The following is an 11933-nucleotide window of genomic DNA, read 5'->3' on the forward strand; positions in this document are numbered from 1 at the left end:
TGTTTATGGAAAAAAATAGCGCCAGAACCGAACAGAGAAACATGATCACCACTTCGCCCCAGTTTTCTAGAAAAAAAACTGAGCAGTGGATATGAAACTGAATCTTCATTCGCAATATTTCATAAGGCAAGATGAAGTAATATTCAACAATCATTTCCTTATTCCTGTTTTTTTCATCTGTGTACAACACCGGAAAATACTTTCCTTTCAGAAAGACACTATTGAGACCCTTTAAAGCCATGGTTATAAAAGGCTGTGCTAAAGCCGTTTCAGCTGGCTTGGTGATGAACTGTACACACTAACAGTCACACACATGATTCTCCTGTAATGTGCTGAGATTCTTCACAACCAAGGTTGATACTGGGCCATGAGCAAAAAAACAGCATGATAATCACTGCTTGAACTGGCATCCATTAAACAGTACAAGAACCAGAGGTAAGCCTCTAGCAAGTTAGATAGATTTTCTGTGACAGAGGAAGATATGGTATAATAATTGTACAAAATCAAAATAGATTCCTTTTCCATGAGAAGGAATACCCAGATTGCATCATAAATCCATTGAAGTACTGAATTATATCACACTGGGATTTTTAAGGGCCATAAGACTGGACTAGTAGACTTATTCAAGAGAAATCATGCACAAAACAAAGCCAAAGTGTTTTCAAATCTGATTAAACAGTCAAGGTAAATGCTACTTCCAGTCAAGATATCAATTATAGCATAAGTCAATTATTTATGGTTAAAAAATCTGGTCATAATTTAATTAGCAAGTTGTGAGCATTTTATTAAATTAGCTCAAAAGTTTCTTGGGTCAAACTTAACATTTTAAATAATTTGCCTACCCACATATAACAGTTTTAGATTCAAATGCATTCTTGCCACGCTTTAGAACTCTACAGGCTGACGGAGCACTGGATTCTGCCATTTCCTAGAGAATAACTAGGATGGTCTTCCTGTATATTTTTAAAAAAGCATGTACACAGCTTGAGGATTTATTTGCCCTCTCCCCTTCTCTTCTCCCCACTTCAAAACTGTTACCTGAGATGTTTAGAAAGTACACCAAGATATTCCAAAATCAAGATTGGTAGTATGTGGCACTTGGACCACAGGTTATTTTCTAACACATGTGAATAGCCTCAGTGAAAGAAGCTTAACATATATTCAAGTTTCACTTTGAAAAAAGAAAATGACTTTATAAAAAACATTTAACAGCTACATACAGCAAGTTACAGAAACACCTCTACCTATCTCCTAAAAAAATACTAGTCTAAGAGTTCAAAAACCATTTGGGTTCAGTCAGCTACTTACTAATAACCATTATGACCCTGGCCAACTCATTCTAAGCTCATTCTGTAAAACGGTGATAACTTACCTGCCTTCTTCAAATGGTTTCTGGAATAAATGAAAATGTTAAAAGGACCTGAAACCTATTAAAGTGACATAGAAGTTATTTTGAGACTGTTAATTTCTCATCTAGAAAAGTGATATATAACAAGCAGAGTCAATGACTATGAGGCAATGGTTAGAAAAACCAGAAGTTTATAGACAAAATATGAGTAAAGTTGTATTCTAGTAACTATGAATCATTTTATAATTATGGAAAATAGTCAAACACAATACTTGCCTTAATCTGCCCCATGATATTGTTTCACTAGAATCCAGCTTTCTGGATTTATTTTTCTATTCATTCCCAATGTCCCTGGAGAGACAAACCTGATAATTTTAGTAGTTTAGTTACTTGTACAACAGCTATTAATGGCCAGTTTTTTTGGTAACTAGTTTTTATACTTGAGCAGATATTCAGGTCCTAAATAATCAGAATCTGTTTTTACTGTATAGTGCTGATACAAAATGCCAGGTGGCTACAATAGTAGGTTCATCTTTGACTTTCTAAAGGCCAAACAGTCATAAAACATGCCAGGATTACTCAGATCTACAGTTGACAGCCTAATCCTACACAAACTCTCAGTTCTACAAGCTAACTGAAACACAGAATTATTTACTGAAGTTACAGCATTAATTTTGGTACACCAAGTTTCTATGTCTTTCTACAAGAGTGCCTAGGACAGCTATGGGTTGAACAGTTGCTACACTGTTTCTTAAGTGATCTTTCAGAATACTGGATGAACAGTGATGATTTTTATTAGCAGTGAAAGTTCAAAGACACCGACATTCCCAACTTCAATAGATATTTTCTATTAAATAAAACTCATCAAATTGGAGATAAAAACAAAATTATAATAGTTTAAGAAAGAAAACATCATTTCCTTGAATCTAAGCTCCTCTCTTAACTATGGGAATGTTTCTTCTATACTGTCCCATTGCCTACAACTAGGCACAGGACATGAAAGATAACTATATATAAACATGAGAAAAAGTATTACAGTTGGGAAACCATGGCTATGAATCATATAAAGACGAATCAGAGTCCAACTTAAACATTGTGTTCTAAAACCTAATAGACTATCTAAAGAAAAAACCCCTAAGAAATGAATATACCACTAAATCAGTTTACTTCAAAGGAAAAGGCAATTTCAGGTCAGCAATGTATCTTATGATTACATGAAAATACGACATAATATATGTTTGTTCTCAGGCCACTCCAGGAGGCAACAACAGTAAAACGGAAAAGAGCTCCGGTTCTTTCTCTGGGGGGAGAAAGGAAAAAAAAATTATTTAATTAGTTGGTACCTTGGTTTTCTCATCTTGTGTAAGCTATGAAGGATAACTGGGTATGGAAGCACTTAAAGACACACTATAAAGAAGGAAGCATATGTCAGGTGCACGCACTCCATTTTGCCCGAAACTAGAGGTAGACTTTTTCCTTCTCTTACACACACATTTACATATTAGTGGTGGTTTGACAAAGAAGCCTTGGAAACACCTGACAATTTCACAGCAAAAATCCAATTCCATTTCAGCTCTTGTGGGCTTTCCATCCACACATATGGCACAGAAGGTGCACAAAGTCACACATTTTTTGACATGGTTATTGTGTTGATGTTTTACTTGACCAAACCTATTGATTACAAGATTTTAGTAAGGAAGTGACGAAAAAAGCCACTGAAACTTTTTTAAATGCACAGAAAATAAATGCAGAAGGAAGCAAATTTCCAAGTCTGTATGTATGTATCTAATATATTACACTTAAAGCATGCAGTATGAAAATAGAATATGAAAGAGTTCCAGTGTTTCATATATAGTCCTCTTTATGTTCTGCTCTATGGAGATGCTCTTTTAAAGTTCAGAATGAAAAATAAAATTTTCCAAGAGGATGGACAGAACAAGTGTAAGGATGCTGACTGCCAGCTGTCAATGTATATAGCACACAACCATTAAGTATACCAAGCAATCTATGCTAGCCATTCCAGAATATCCTTTAATAGGTCTACATCTGAGTTTTAAGATTTGGGGTTCTAAATGAGCTGTGTTCCCTTTTATTTTCCTTGAAAAGATGAAAAAATATGTTTGGATTCTAAATGTTCAAGTTGCCTCCAGATCCAAAGTACACTTGTCAAGCAGCAGTGGCAAGAGCCCCAACGTTCCAGGTACCTGGGGCAGGGTCACTTCACCCCTGTTTACGCTAGCTCTTCACTTGTAAAATAAGAGGACTGAACTAAGTAAGTATTCTCTAAATATGTCCTCCCTAACAGCCTTGTCAAGAGGCAAAATAATACAAAATATGCTGATGTCGGTAAGATCCAGGTTCAAACCCCTCCAAAGACATTACCCCAAGCTGTGCACAAATTAACGAACACCTCCTGAGACTCAAATCTAATTGAAGGGACGAATTATCAGGAGCACCAACCTGGCTGGATTTCATGAGGCTCAAAGAAAAATGTTTGTAAAGTGCTGCATAAATGTCAAACATCATGTGATACTTATTAGCTTTGAAGGCTTTAACTAAGAAAAGAGACTGGTTACAAAAATTTGGCCATTAAAGACTATTACAAGTTACACAAGTATTCTATTTAAAAAGGCTTGATATTCTATTTCTTGTTTGTTTTGTTTTGTTTTTGGAGGGGGGAAGGCAGGGAAATTGGGGTTTAGTGACTTGCCCAAAGTCACACAGCTAGTAAAGTGTGTCAAGTGTCTGAGACTGCATTTGAACTCAAGTCCTCCTGACTCCAGGGCCAGTGCTCTACTCAACGTGCCACCTAGCTGCCCCCATATTCTATTTCTTAAAAACAGGAATGCTATGCGCACACACACACAAAACCAGTCAATATTTCATTCTACTTCTAGAGAATTAATGTTCTACATCATACCTACAGTAAGATAGTAAGATTTCATGGCTTGCAACTTTCGGATCCGGGAAATGAAGACAGAAATTGATGGAAAATATGTCAGCCATCATCAAGACCAAAGAATGCATGTCTTCATTAATAATGTAGTAGGAACCATATGAACGATTTGAGCTAGTTTCTAGGAGGATAGGTGGCCAAAATCAGACTTTGAGGAGTCACTCAAAAAAAAATACCCTCAAGAGTACAATAAGGAAGGGAAGAAATTTACTCTTGACTAGAAAGACAATTATTACAACAGGCAGCTCCAACAGTTTGAACACATTTAGATCTAAGGTTACTCCAAACACCATTTTAAACTGCTTCAATTAAGAGGCAAAGAAAGGTTTGAGAAAAACATCCAAAAATGTTTCATGTGAAAGAATTTTCTCCCATTAAACACCCAACTTCGTTCTTTTAATGGAAATCCTTTTGAAATATATGACCCCCCCCCCCACTTTTATGCTCAAGGCTTACTGAGTTATATGGGACTTTTTTATCCCTATAGGAAATGGATCGGCACTAGGTCTTATACCTGCTTTCTTAGCTATACTTCTCAGTTGCTTTTCTAACCAATTTTTTTCTGATCTAGATAACTCCAAACTGCCAGAATTACATAAAGTATAATCATCAGGTCAATCAAATACAAGCAGTATATAACGTGAAACTTTCTGAAGTCTAGCTTGGTTTTGAAGGCTTTGCTTAATTTTTGGCTATATTCTGGGTAAGTGAAATCTTATTGAATAAGGTTAAGTTGTATTCACTTCAATAACTTTTGCTCTAATGATATCCATGAATTTGTTAGTAGGAACTTGTGATGAACAACAAAAACAAATTCCATGTCCTAATTGAAATTATCTGCATTATCGTCTTGTTGTGGCACAGGACTTAGTCTTGGTTATTTGTTAGAAGTTCTGGTAGTTTCCAAATCAAGATGGACAGAGATGCCCAATGACAATGTCAGTTATTAAAGAACCAGTCTAGATAATTTGATAATTGTCACTTATTTATCTATAAGGGGATGAATTTTTTTTAGGCTAATGCTCAAAGACTAAATTTGAGAAATAGTTTCATTGGCATTGGGTGAGGGAGTGCTTGCAGTTATAAAATCATGGATCCTTATAGCTTCAACTGCCACAGATTACAAAAAAATTCAGAGGTTAACCATCTTTTTGTTCACCATAGGATTATAGTCTCTTATAAACTTTTTGATGTATAGATCAGGATAGTATAAGCAAATATTCTATGGAAATTGTCAGCATGATGGAGAAAAATGAACAGGAACAAGTAGTAAGCACCTATTGTGAGCTCAGCAGTGAGCTAGGTACGGTTATCTTCTATAACTGAGGCAAGTGTGGAAAATCATAAGCAAAGGCATAGTTTAAAAAAAAAAACTAAACCATTAAGATTAATGTTAAATGTAAGAATTCTGCATGGTGGAGATAACCCAAAGTATAATGTTTTTTAGTTTTGTTTTTCTGAGAGTTAGAGAATTCACCAAAATGAATGTGTAAGTAAGCTAAGTCACTATGACCAAAAATTCCCTATCTTTTACATGTTGTTCAATCATATCTGATTCTTCATGACCCCATTTGGGGTTGTCTTAGCAAAGCTACTGAGGTGGTCTGCCATCTCCTCCAGCTCATTTGACAGATAAGGAAACTGAGGCAGACAGGGTTAAGTGACTTGCCCAGGGTGGTCACACAGCCAGTTTCTGAGGCCAAATCTGAACTCACCAAGTTGAGTCTAACTCCAGGCCAGGAACTACATCTACTGTGCCACCTAGCTGCCTCAGCGGCCTCATCTTCTACATATAAATGGTCAAGTGCATATTTCCTCCTCTCCCCGATTCCCCACCCCAAGGAAAATAACCAAAAAAAGTACTTGCTCCGGTATATCAACCAAGTCTTCCTGGGCCAGTGGTACCACCTGCCGGCTGGCACTGAGAACTGATTCCACCAACCTTTCCAAGACCTGCCTCCCCCCCAATCCCCAAGTTTATAGCTTTCTTCTGTTTACAACTCTGTTCGTTCCAGCTAGGGAAACCTTCAGGAAAGTTCCTTCTATGGGCCAAACAAGCAAGCCCAACCAGTTATTTCCAAACTAGTATTCCTAGCTTACATTTACAAAGCCTGAAAGGTAAAACCTTCAAAATAATAAAAATGGAGAGTTTACCTTAATTAGCAATAGTGCAACATTTATGAGTACTATAGATATTCGTGAGTCAGGCCAGACACCTACTATACCTCTCTTTCAATAGGGAAACATATTCTGTAAACAGAATCTAGAGAAATGAAAAATTGACTTTTGGAGTAAACCAGGGACAATTCCTGTTCTTGATTATGTATTCTACACACAGGAAGATTATAGGAAATGTTTTTAAAAGCTATGGATGGTGTGAGTAATGATAGAGAAATTGCATTTATCCTCCATCTTATAGCTATCTTTTCCTACCTCTACCCACATCCCCTGTCCCATCACAACTGCACAAATTCAGACTCCTTATAAGGTGTCCTTGGACACCTTATACAGTCCCCTACTAGGTTCAGGATTTTTTCCACTTGCCAATTAACTACACTGTTTCATCAACTTGTCGGAGATTGAGAATGCCCTTTAGTGTCTAAAATTGTACTGCAATGTCAGCCTGGATGTCATGATTAGAATGACATCTTACCTGTAAACAATAAAACCTCACATAGGGATTACAGAACTCAACTTCAACTACCTAGCACACAACAGTAAAGCAGGAAATGGGCAAAAGACTTTAGAATATCGCTTTAAATGAGCCCACCCAGTAAGACCTCAACTCAGAACCTACTACCCTAATTTTATACACAAACTCGTTACCTGGTTTGCAAGCCTACAATACATTAGAAACTGGGCCTCCATACCAAGTTTCCCCCCACCCCAACTGTGTCTCAATTTGTAGCTAGAGTCCAAGAAATTTGACAGCACCAAGGAATGCTGATCCCAGTCACTGAAGAAAATGACAGAAAAGAACTCAAAACAGCAGAACCATCTTGGGCCTCTTACAACTGAGATAAAGAGCCCTACACAATTCAACTGCTTCTGCAGATACATACATAATACATATATATTTGTTTAAAATGTTTGCTGCTTCAGGATAAGCCTCATTTATCTGGAAAACTCACTTATGGGGCCGAAGTGAAAGGCTACTCATTACAATTTTTACTCTTTTTTAAAATAAGGACTTTCACTGTTGGCAGTATTTTAATTGAATTAGACTTCACCAAAAAAAACTTCTATGATGTAAGCATTTTCTGAAGATGTTCAAAAATTTATTATAACGATTTTAACCACATGCGGATTTATCTCCTAAGTTGCACTGAGATGCATTTCGGACTAAAAAGTATAGTTAACATCTCTATTTTTTACCAGACGCTATGAAAAAAAGAAATCTTTCCTCTCATCCCACCACTTCATAATTTTTGTGCCTGGGATTACAGATATTTCTATCGGGTTTTCTACAGACTAAATTATATAAAGTTTTAGTGCTTTGAACAGGAGAAAAACGTTCTTTCTCTAGCCTTCTTTTCCCCACACAAACTGATTATCTCTAGAATCCTTTAGCACAACTTGTGGTTTTGTTACTTCCCAAAGAAGCTACTCTGAGAATACCGTTCTTCCTGAAAAGGGCAATCAACAAACTCAGGTGTTTCTGAAAATAAATTCTACTAAAATTAACTCGCTAAATTATCAGCCACTTCCTAAATAAAACCGAGGAAGTACTCGGACTAAAGTATCCCCACAGAGTAACACGGTTACTATAGCAAGGGCAACCAGCTACCATAACCGTGCACTTAGTATGACACCTTATTGTGGCCCTCTGGATAAAACGGCTAATAAAAAATGCACCCTTTCAAACCCTAAGAATTGAGGGACTTAAGTGAATTTGCATTACTGCAAACGGAAGTATTTATCATTTTTAGTTGCTCTCCGCGCCCCCCCCGCAACGGTGCGGCATTTTAAATTGGAGAAGGCTGGTCCGTGGTCAAGCAAACACCCCCAGAACACATTTGGGGCGCTAACAGAAGTACCCCTCCCCCCGTCCTGTCTCTACCCTTCGATTAGTCTTTCAGCGCTCATCATCAACCCCCCCCCCGCTCCCAAATCACTAATTGTCGTTATTAAATGGGAAGTTGCTCGCGGGAGGGGACAATTAAAAAAAAAAGCACTCCCCGGCCGGGGGATTTGTGTCCCGGACCAGCCCATTGGGGGTATCTCGCAAAGAGATGCGTGGGGTGGGGGCGTGGGTAAGACAAAGGACGCGGGTGACCCGCCCCCGCCCCCCGCGGCGGAGCACGCGGCTTGGCTCTGGGGTCTCCGCGTCCCCCCCAAGCCCGGGCGGGGGCGGGGCGAGCCTCCCTAACGGGTCCCTTTGTTCCCTCCCCCACCCCGCACACGAGGCCGCCCGGAGGGCGGGGGGCGCACCCCACCTCGTCCTCCTGCTCGCTGCGGAAGCACAGGCAGGCCGCCCGCTTCTTGAAGCCCTCGCGGTCGTAGGTCCTCGTCTGGTTCGGCTTAAACTTCATCATAGAGGCGGATTCCTCCCGCTGCTCCTCCCGCCGGGGCTCGGCCGCCGCCAACCCGTCCGAGGGCGCGGGGAAAGATGCGAAGGAAGAAGGGAGGGAGGAAGAGAAGAGAGGGAGGAAGGAGCGAGCCGCCGAGGCCCGGAGCCGGGGCTGCGGGGACTACCGAGCGAGCGAGAGGCTGCTCTGGTGGCACTAGAGCCCGCGGGCCCGGGACACTGCGCCGCTGCTGCTGGAGGAGCCGCGCCTCGCCATGGAGCCCGCCCGCCGCCCGCCTGGTCTCTCCGTCCCAGCGGCCAGCCGACGCGTCGCCGTTCGCCGCCTTCGCTCGCTCCGAGTCAGGCGCCTCGTGACCGCGGCGGACGGTTGGCGGCTCGCGCTACGGCTCCTCCCTCGCGGCGGCGGCGGCGGCGGCGCTGGCGCTACGGGCGGATGGCTCGCGCTCGCTCTGTCTCTGCGCTCGCGCCTCGCTCTCGCTCTCGCTCTCGCGCTTGTTCCTCCGCCGAGGCTTCTCGCACTCTCCTCGTTCACTCTCCCTCTCCCTTCGCTCCGCCCCCTTAGACCCTCCGCCACGCCCCTCCCTCCCCCTCTCGGGCGCGAGACACCTCCTCGCGCGCACCGGATTGGCCCGGAGGCCGAAATAGCGCTCCTCCCCCCTCCTAAACCGAACCGCTCATTCCCTAGGCGCCAGGCGACCCAACTAGGCCCCGCCTCCTCTCCCTCCTCCCTTTTTGTTAATTGAACTTGGCCAGAAGCCTGCGAGCTGCACTTGCGCCTGCGCCCTAAGGCGATTGGAAGAGGGGGAGGCGGGGCTAGACGCAGCTGAACTGAGGAGGTGGGTCTTGGAATCGACCGCCTGCCGCGAAGGCGCTCTTATCTGTTCTTAGGGGACCGCTGGCGGGCGGTGGCGGGCGCGGGGGCCTGGCCTGAAGAAAATCAAGACTGTATTTGCCCTTTATCAACTCACATTCTAGTCAGGTAAAGCAGCTTCTATAAAGCGCCTACTATGTGCCAGAGAGACTGGGTCTTAGTAGAGAGAGAATGGGGAAGGGGTGGCAACAAGCAATTATTAAGTGCCTACTGCGTGCAAGTGTATCTTAGTGGGTCTGGGGAGGTAAACCAGCATTTATTACCTACCGTGTGCCAGGCAACGTTAAGAGCTCGGGATACAAAGAAGGGCCAAAGAAAGAAATGCTCTTACTCACAAAAGAAGGTGAACTGCAGTCTACTCATTTCTGGAAATTATGTTTAATTTCAAATCCATTAGTGCAGCATTTATTAGGCACCTACTATCTGCAAGAAAAGCAGTGAATCTTAGTGGAGTCAAGCATTTATTAAGGACCTACTATGTTCCTGGCACCATCAGAGTTGGGGATACAAAGAAAGGCCAAAAAAAATGGTCGTGCCCTCAAGGAGGTAGCTGTCTGATGGGGGTAAGCAACTTTTTACTCATTTCTGGAAATTATGTTTTATTTCAGCTCAGTTTATGGAGCATTTGTTAAGCACCTACTGTGTGCAAAAGAGGCAGTATGGCTTAGTAAAAAGAGCTAGGCCTCAGTTAAGTCAACAAGCATTTATTAGGCACCTAGTATGTGCCCAGCACTGTGCTAAATAAATGCTAGAGATACAAGGAAAGACAAAAAACAAACCCAGTAGCTTTTAGATCACATACGCCTACAAACACATAAATCAATTGCCCAAAAAGCATTTGTTAAAGGCATACTATGCACCAAGTAAGGGCAACTAGATGGCAAAGTGGATGGAGTGCCAGCCAGTCAGGAAGACCCAGGTTCAAATTCAACCTCAGATACTAGGTGTGTGACCCTGAGCAAGTCACTTAACCCCATTTGCCTCAGTTTCCTCATCTGTGAAATGAGCTGGAGAAGGAAATGGCAAACCACTGCCAAGAAAATCATGATGGTGATGAAGAGTCAGACATGACTGAAATGACTGAACAACAACAATAGCACGTGCCAGCTGCAGAGAATACCAGACCCTTCCTCCAAATATCAGCTCTCTGACTTTCCAACAGCAAACCTAAAGATGCCATCTTTCTAGAGATGCCCACCACTGAATAAGCTCTCTTGGAAGTTGGATGCAAGTAGGGAAATGCTAGGAGGATGAATGCACACACACACACCCCACTCCCCACCCCCCTCATCCTCCACCCACACCCTTTACCCGCTCCTGATTACACTGCCTCAACCAAGTCCAAATAGGGTGTAGGGGAAGTCAGTGAGCAAGGGTGAAGGGACGTGTCTGAACAGATCTTATGAAGTGTGGCTGGACCCTTTGCAATGCCAACCATGAAGTATGTATTAGCTTGGAAAAAGTGGTAGCAAATTCAATTTAATTTGACAAGCATTTATTAAGAGCCTACTATGTACCAAGCACTGTACTTGTTTCAGAAGATACAAAGACCAAAAATAAATAGAATCCCTGCCCTTGAGTTTACATTGAATGATAGCTTCTAATGAAAGCAACTTTAAGCAAAGAGCATCAGCTTTATGATAGCTCTGCTAACTGGGCTACTTTGGCAAGCGTTAGTTAATAATAATAATAATAATGGTTCAGTCATTTCAGTTGTATCTGATTCTTTGTGAACCTATTTAGAGTTTTCTTGGCAAAGATCGTGGAGTGGTTTTCCATTTCCTTCTCCAACTCATTTGACAGATAAGGAAACTGAGGCAAACAGGGTTAAGTGACTTGCCCAGGGTCACCAGCTAGTAAGTGTCTGAGACTGGATTTGAATTCAGGTCTTCTAGACTCCAGGGCCAGTGCTTTTCTACTGTACCACCTAGCTGCCCCAGTGATAATAGCTGATATGTATATAGAGCTTACTATGTACCAGGGACTGTGTGTTGAGCGCTTTATAATTATTATTTCATTTGATCCTCATAGCAACCCTAGGAGATAGGTGCTATTATTCCCATTTTTCAGATGAAAAAACTGAGGCAAATGAGTTAAGTGATTTTCCTAGGGTCTCAGGAGGCTGGATTTAAACTTGGCCTTGTATCTGCTGCAGCACCTAAATGTCCCTGTTTCTCTGGGCCAGTAAAACTGAAGGGGTTGAATTAGGTGGTCTTTTACAATGCTAGAT

General features: G+C 41.7%; 1 protein-coding gene across 2 annotated transcripts in view; it reads right to left on the reverse strand.

Annotated features, from left to right (window-relative positions):
• NUDT4 (nudix hydrolase 4) overlaps positions 1 to 9392 on the reverse strand; it is a 29137-nt gene extending 19745 nt beyond the window's left edge. For both annotated transcript variants that reach the window (XM_036758873.1, XM_036758872.1), the window contains exon 1: positions 8741 to 9392. In XM_036758873.1, the coding sequence (XP_036614768.1) occupies positions 8741 to 8839 (99 nt within the window). In that variant the 5' untranslated portion in view covers positions 8840 to 9392. The remainder of the gene's footprint in view (positions 1 to 8740) is intronic.
• Between the last annotated feature and the right edge of the window lie 2541 nt (positions 9393 to 11933).

Source organism: Trichosurus vulpecula, chromosome 5 (genome assembly GCF_011100635.1).
Source record: "Trichosurus vulpecula isolate mTriVul1 chromosome 5, mTriVul1.pri, whole genome shotgun sequence".
NCBI classification, from domain to species: Eukaryota; Metazoa; Chordata; class Mammalia; order Diprotodontia; family Phalangeridae; genus Trichosurus; species Trichosurus vulpecula.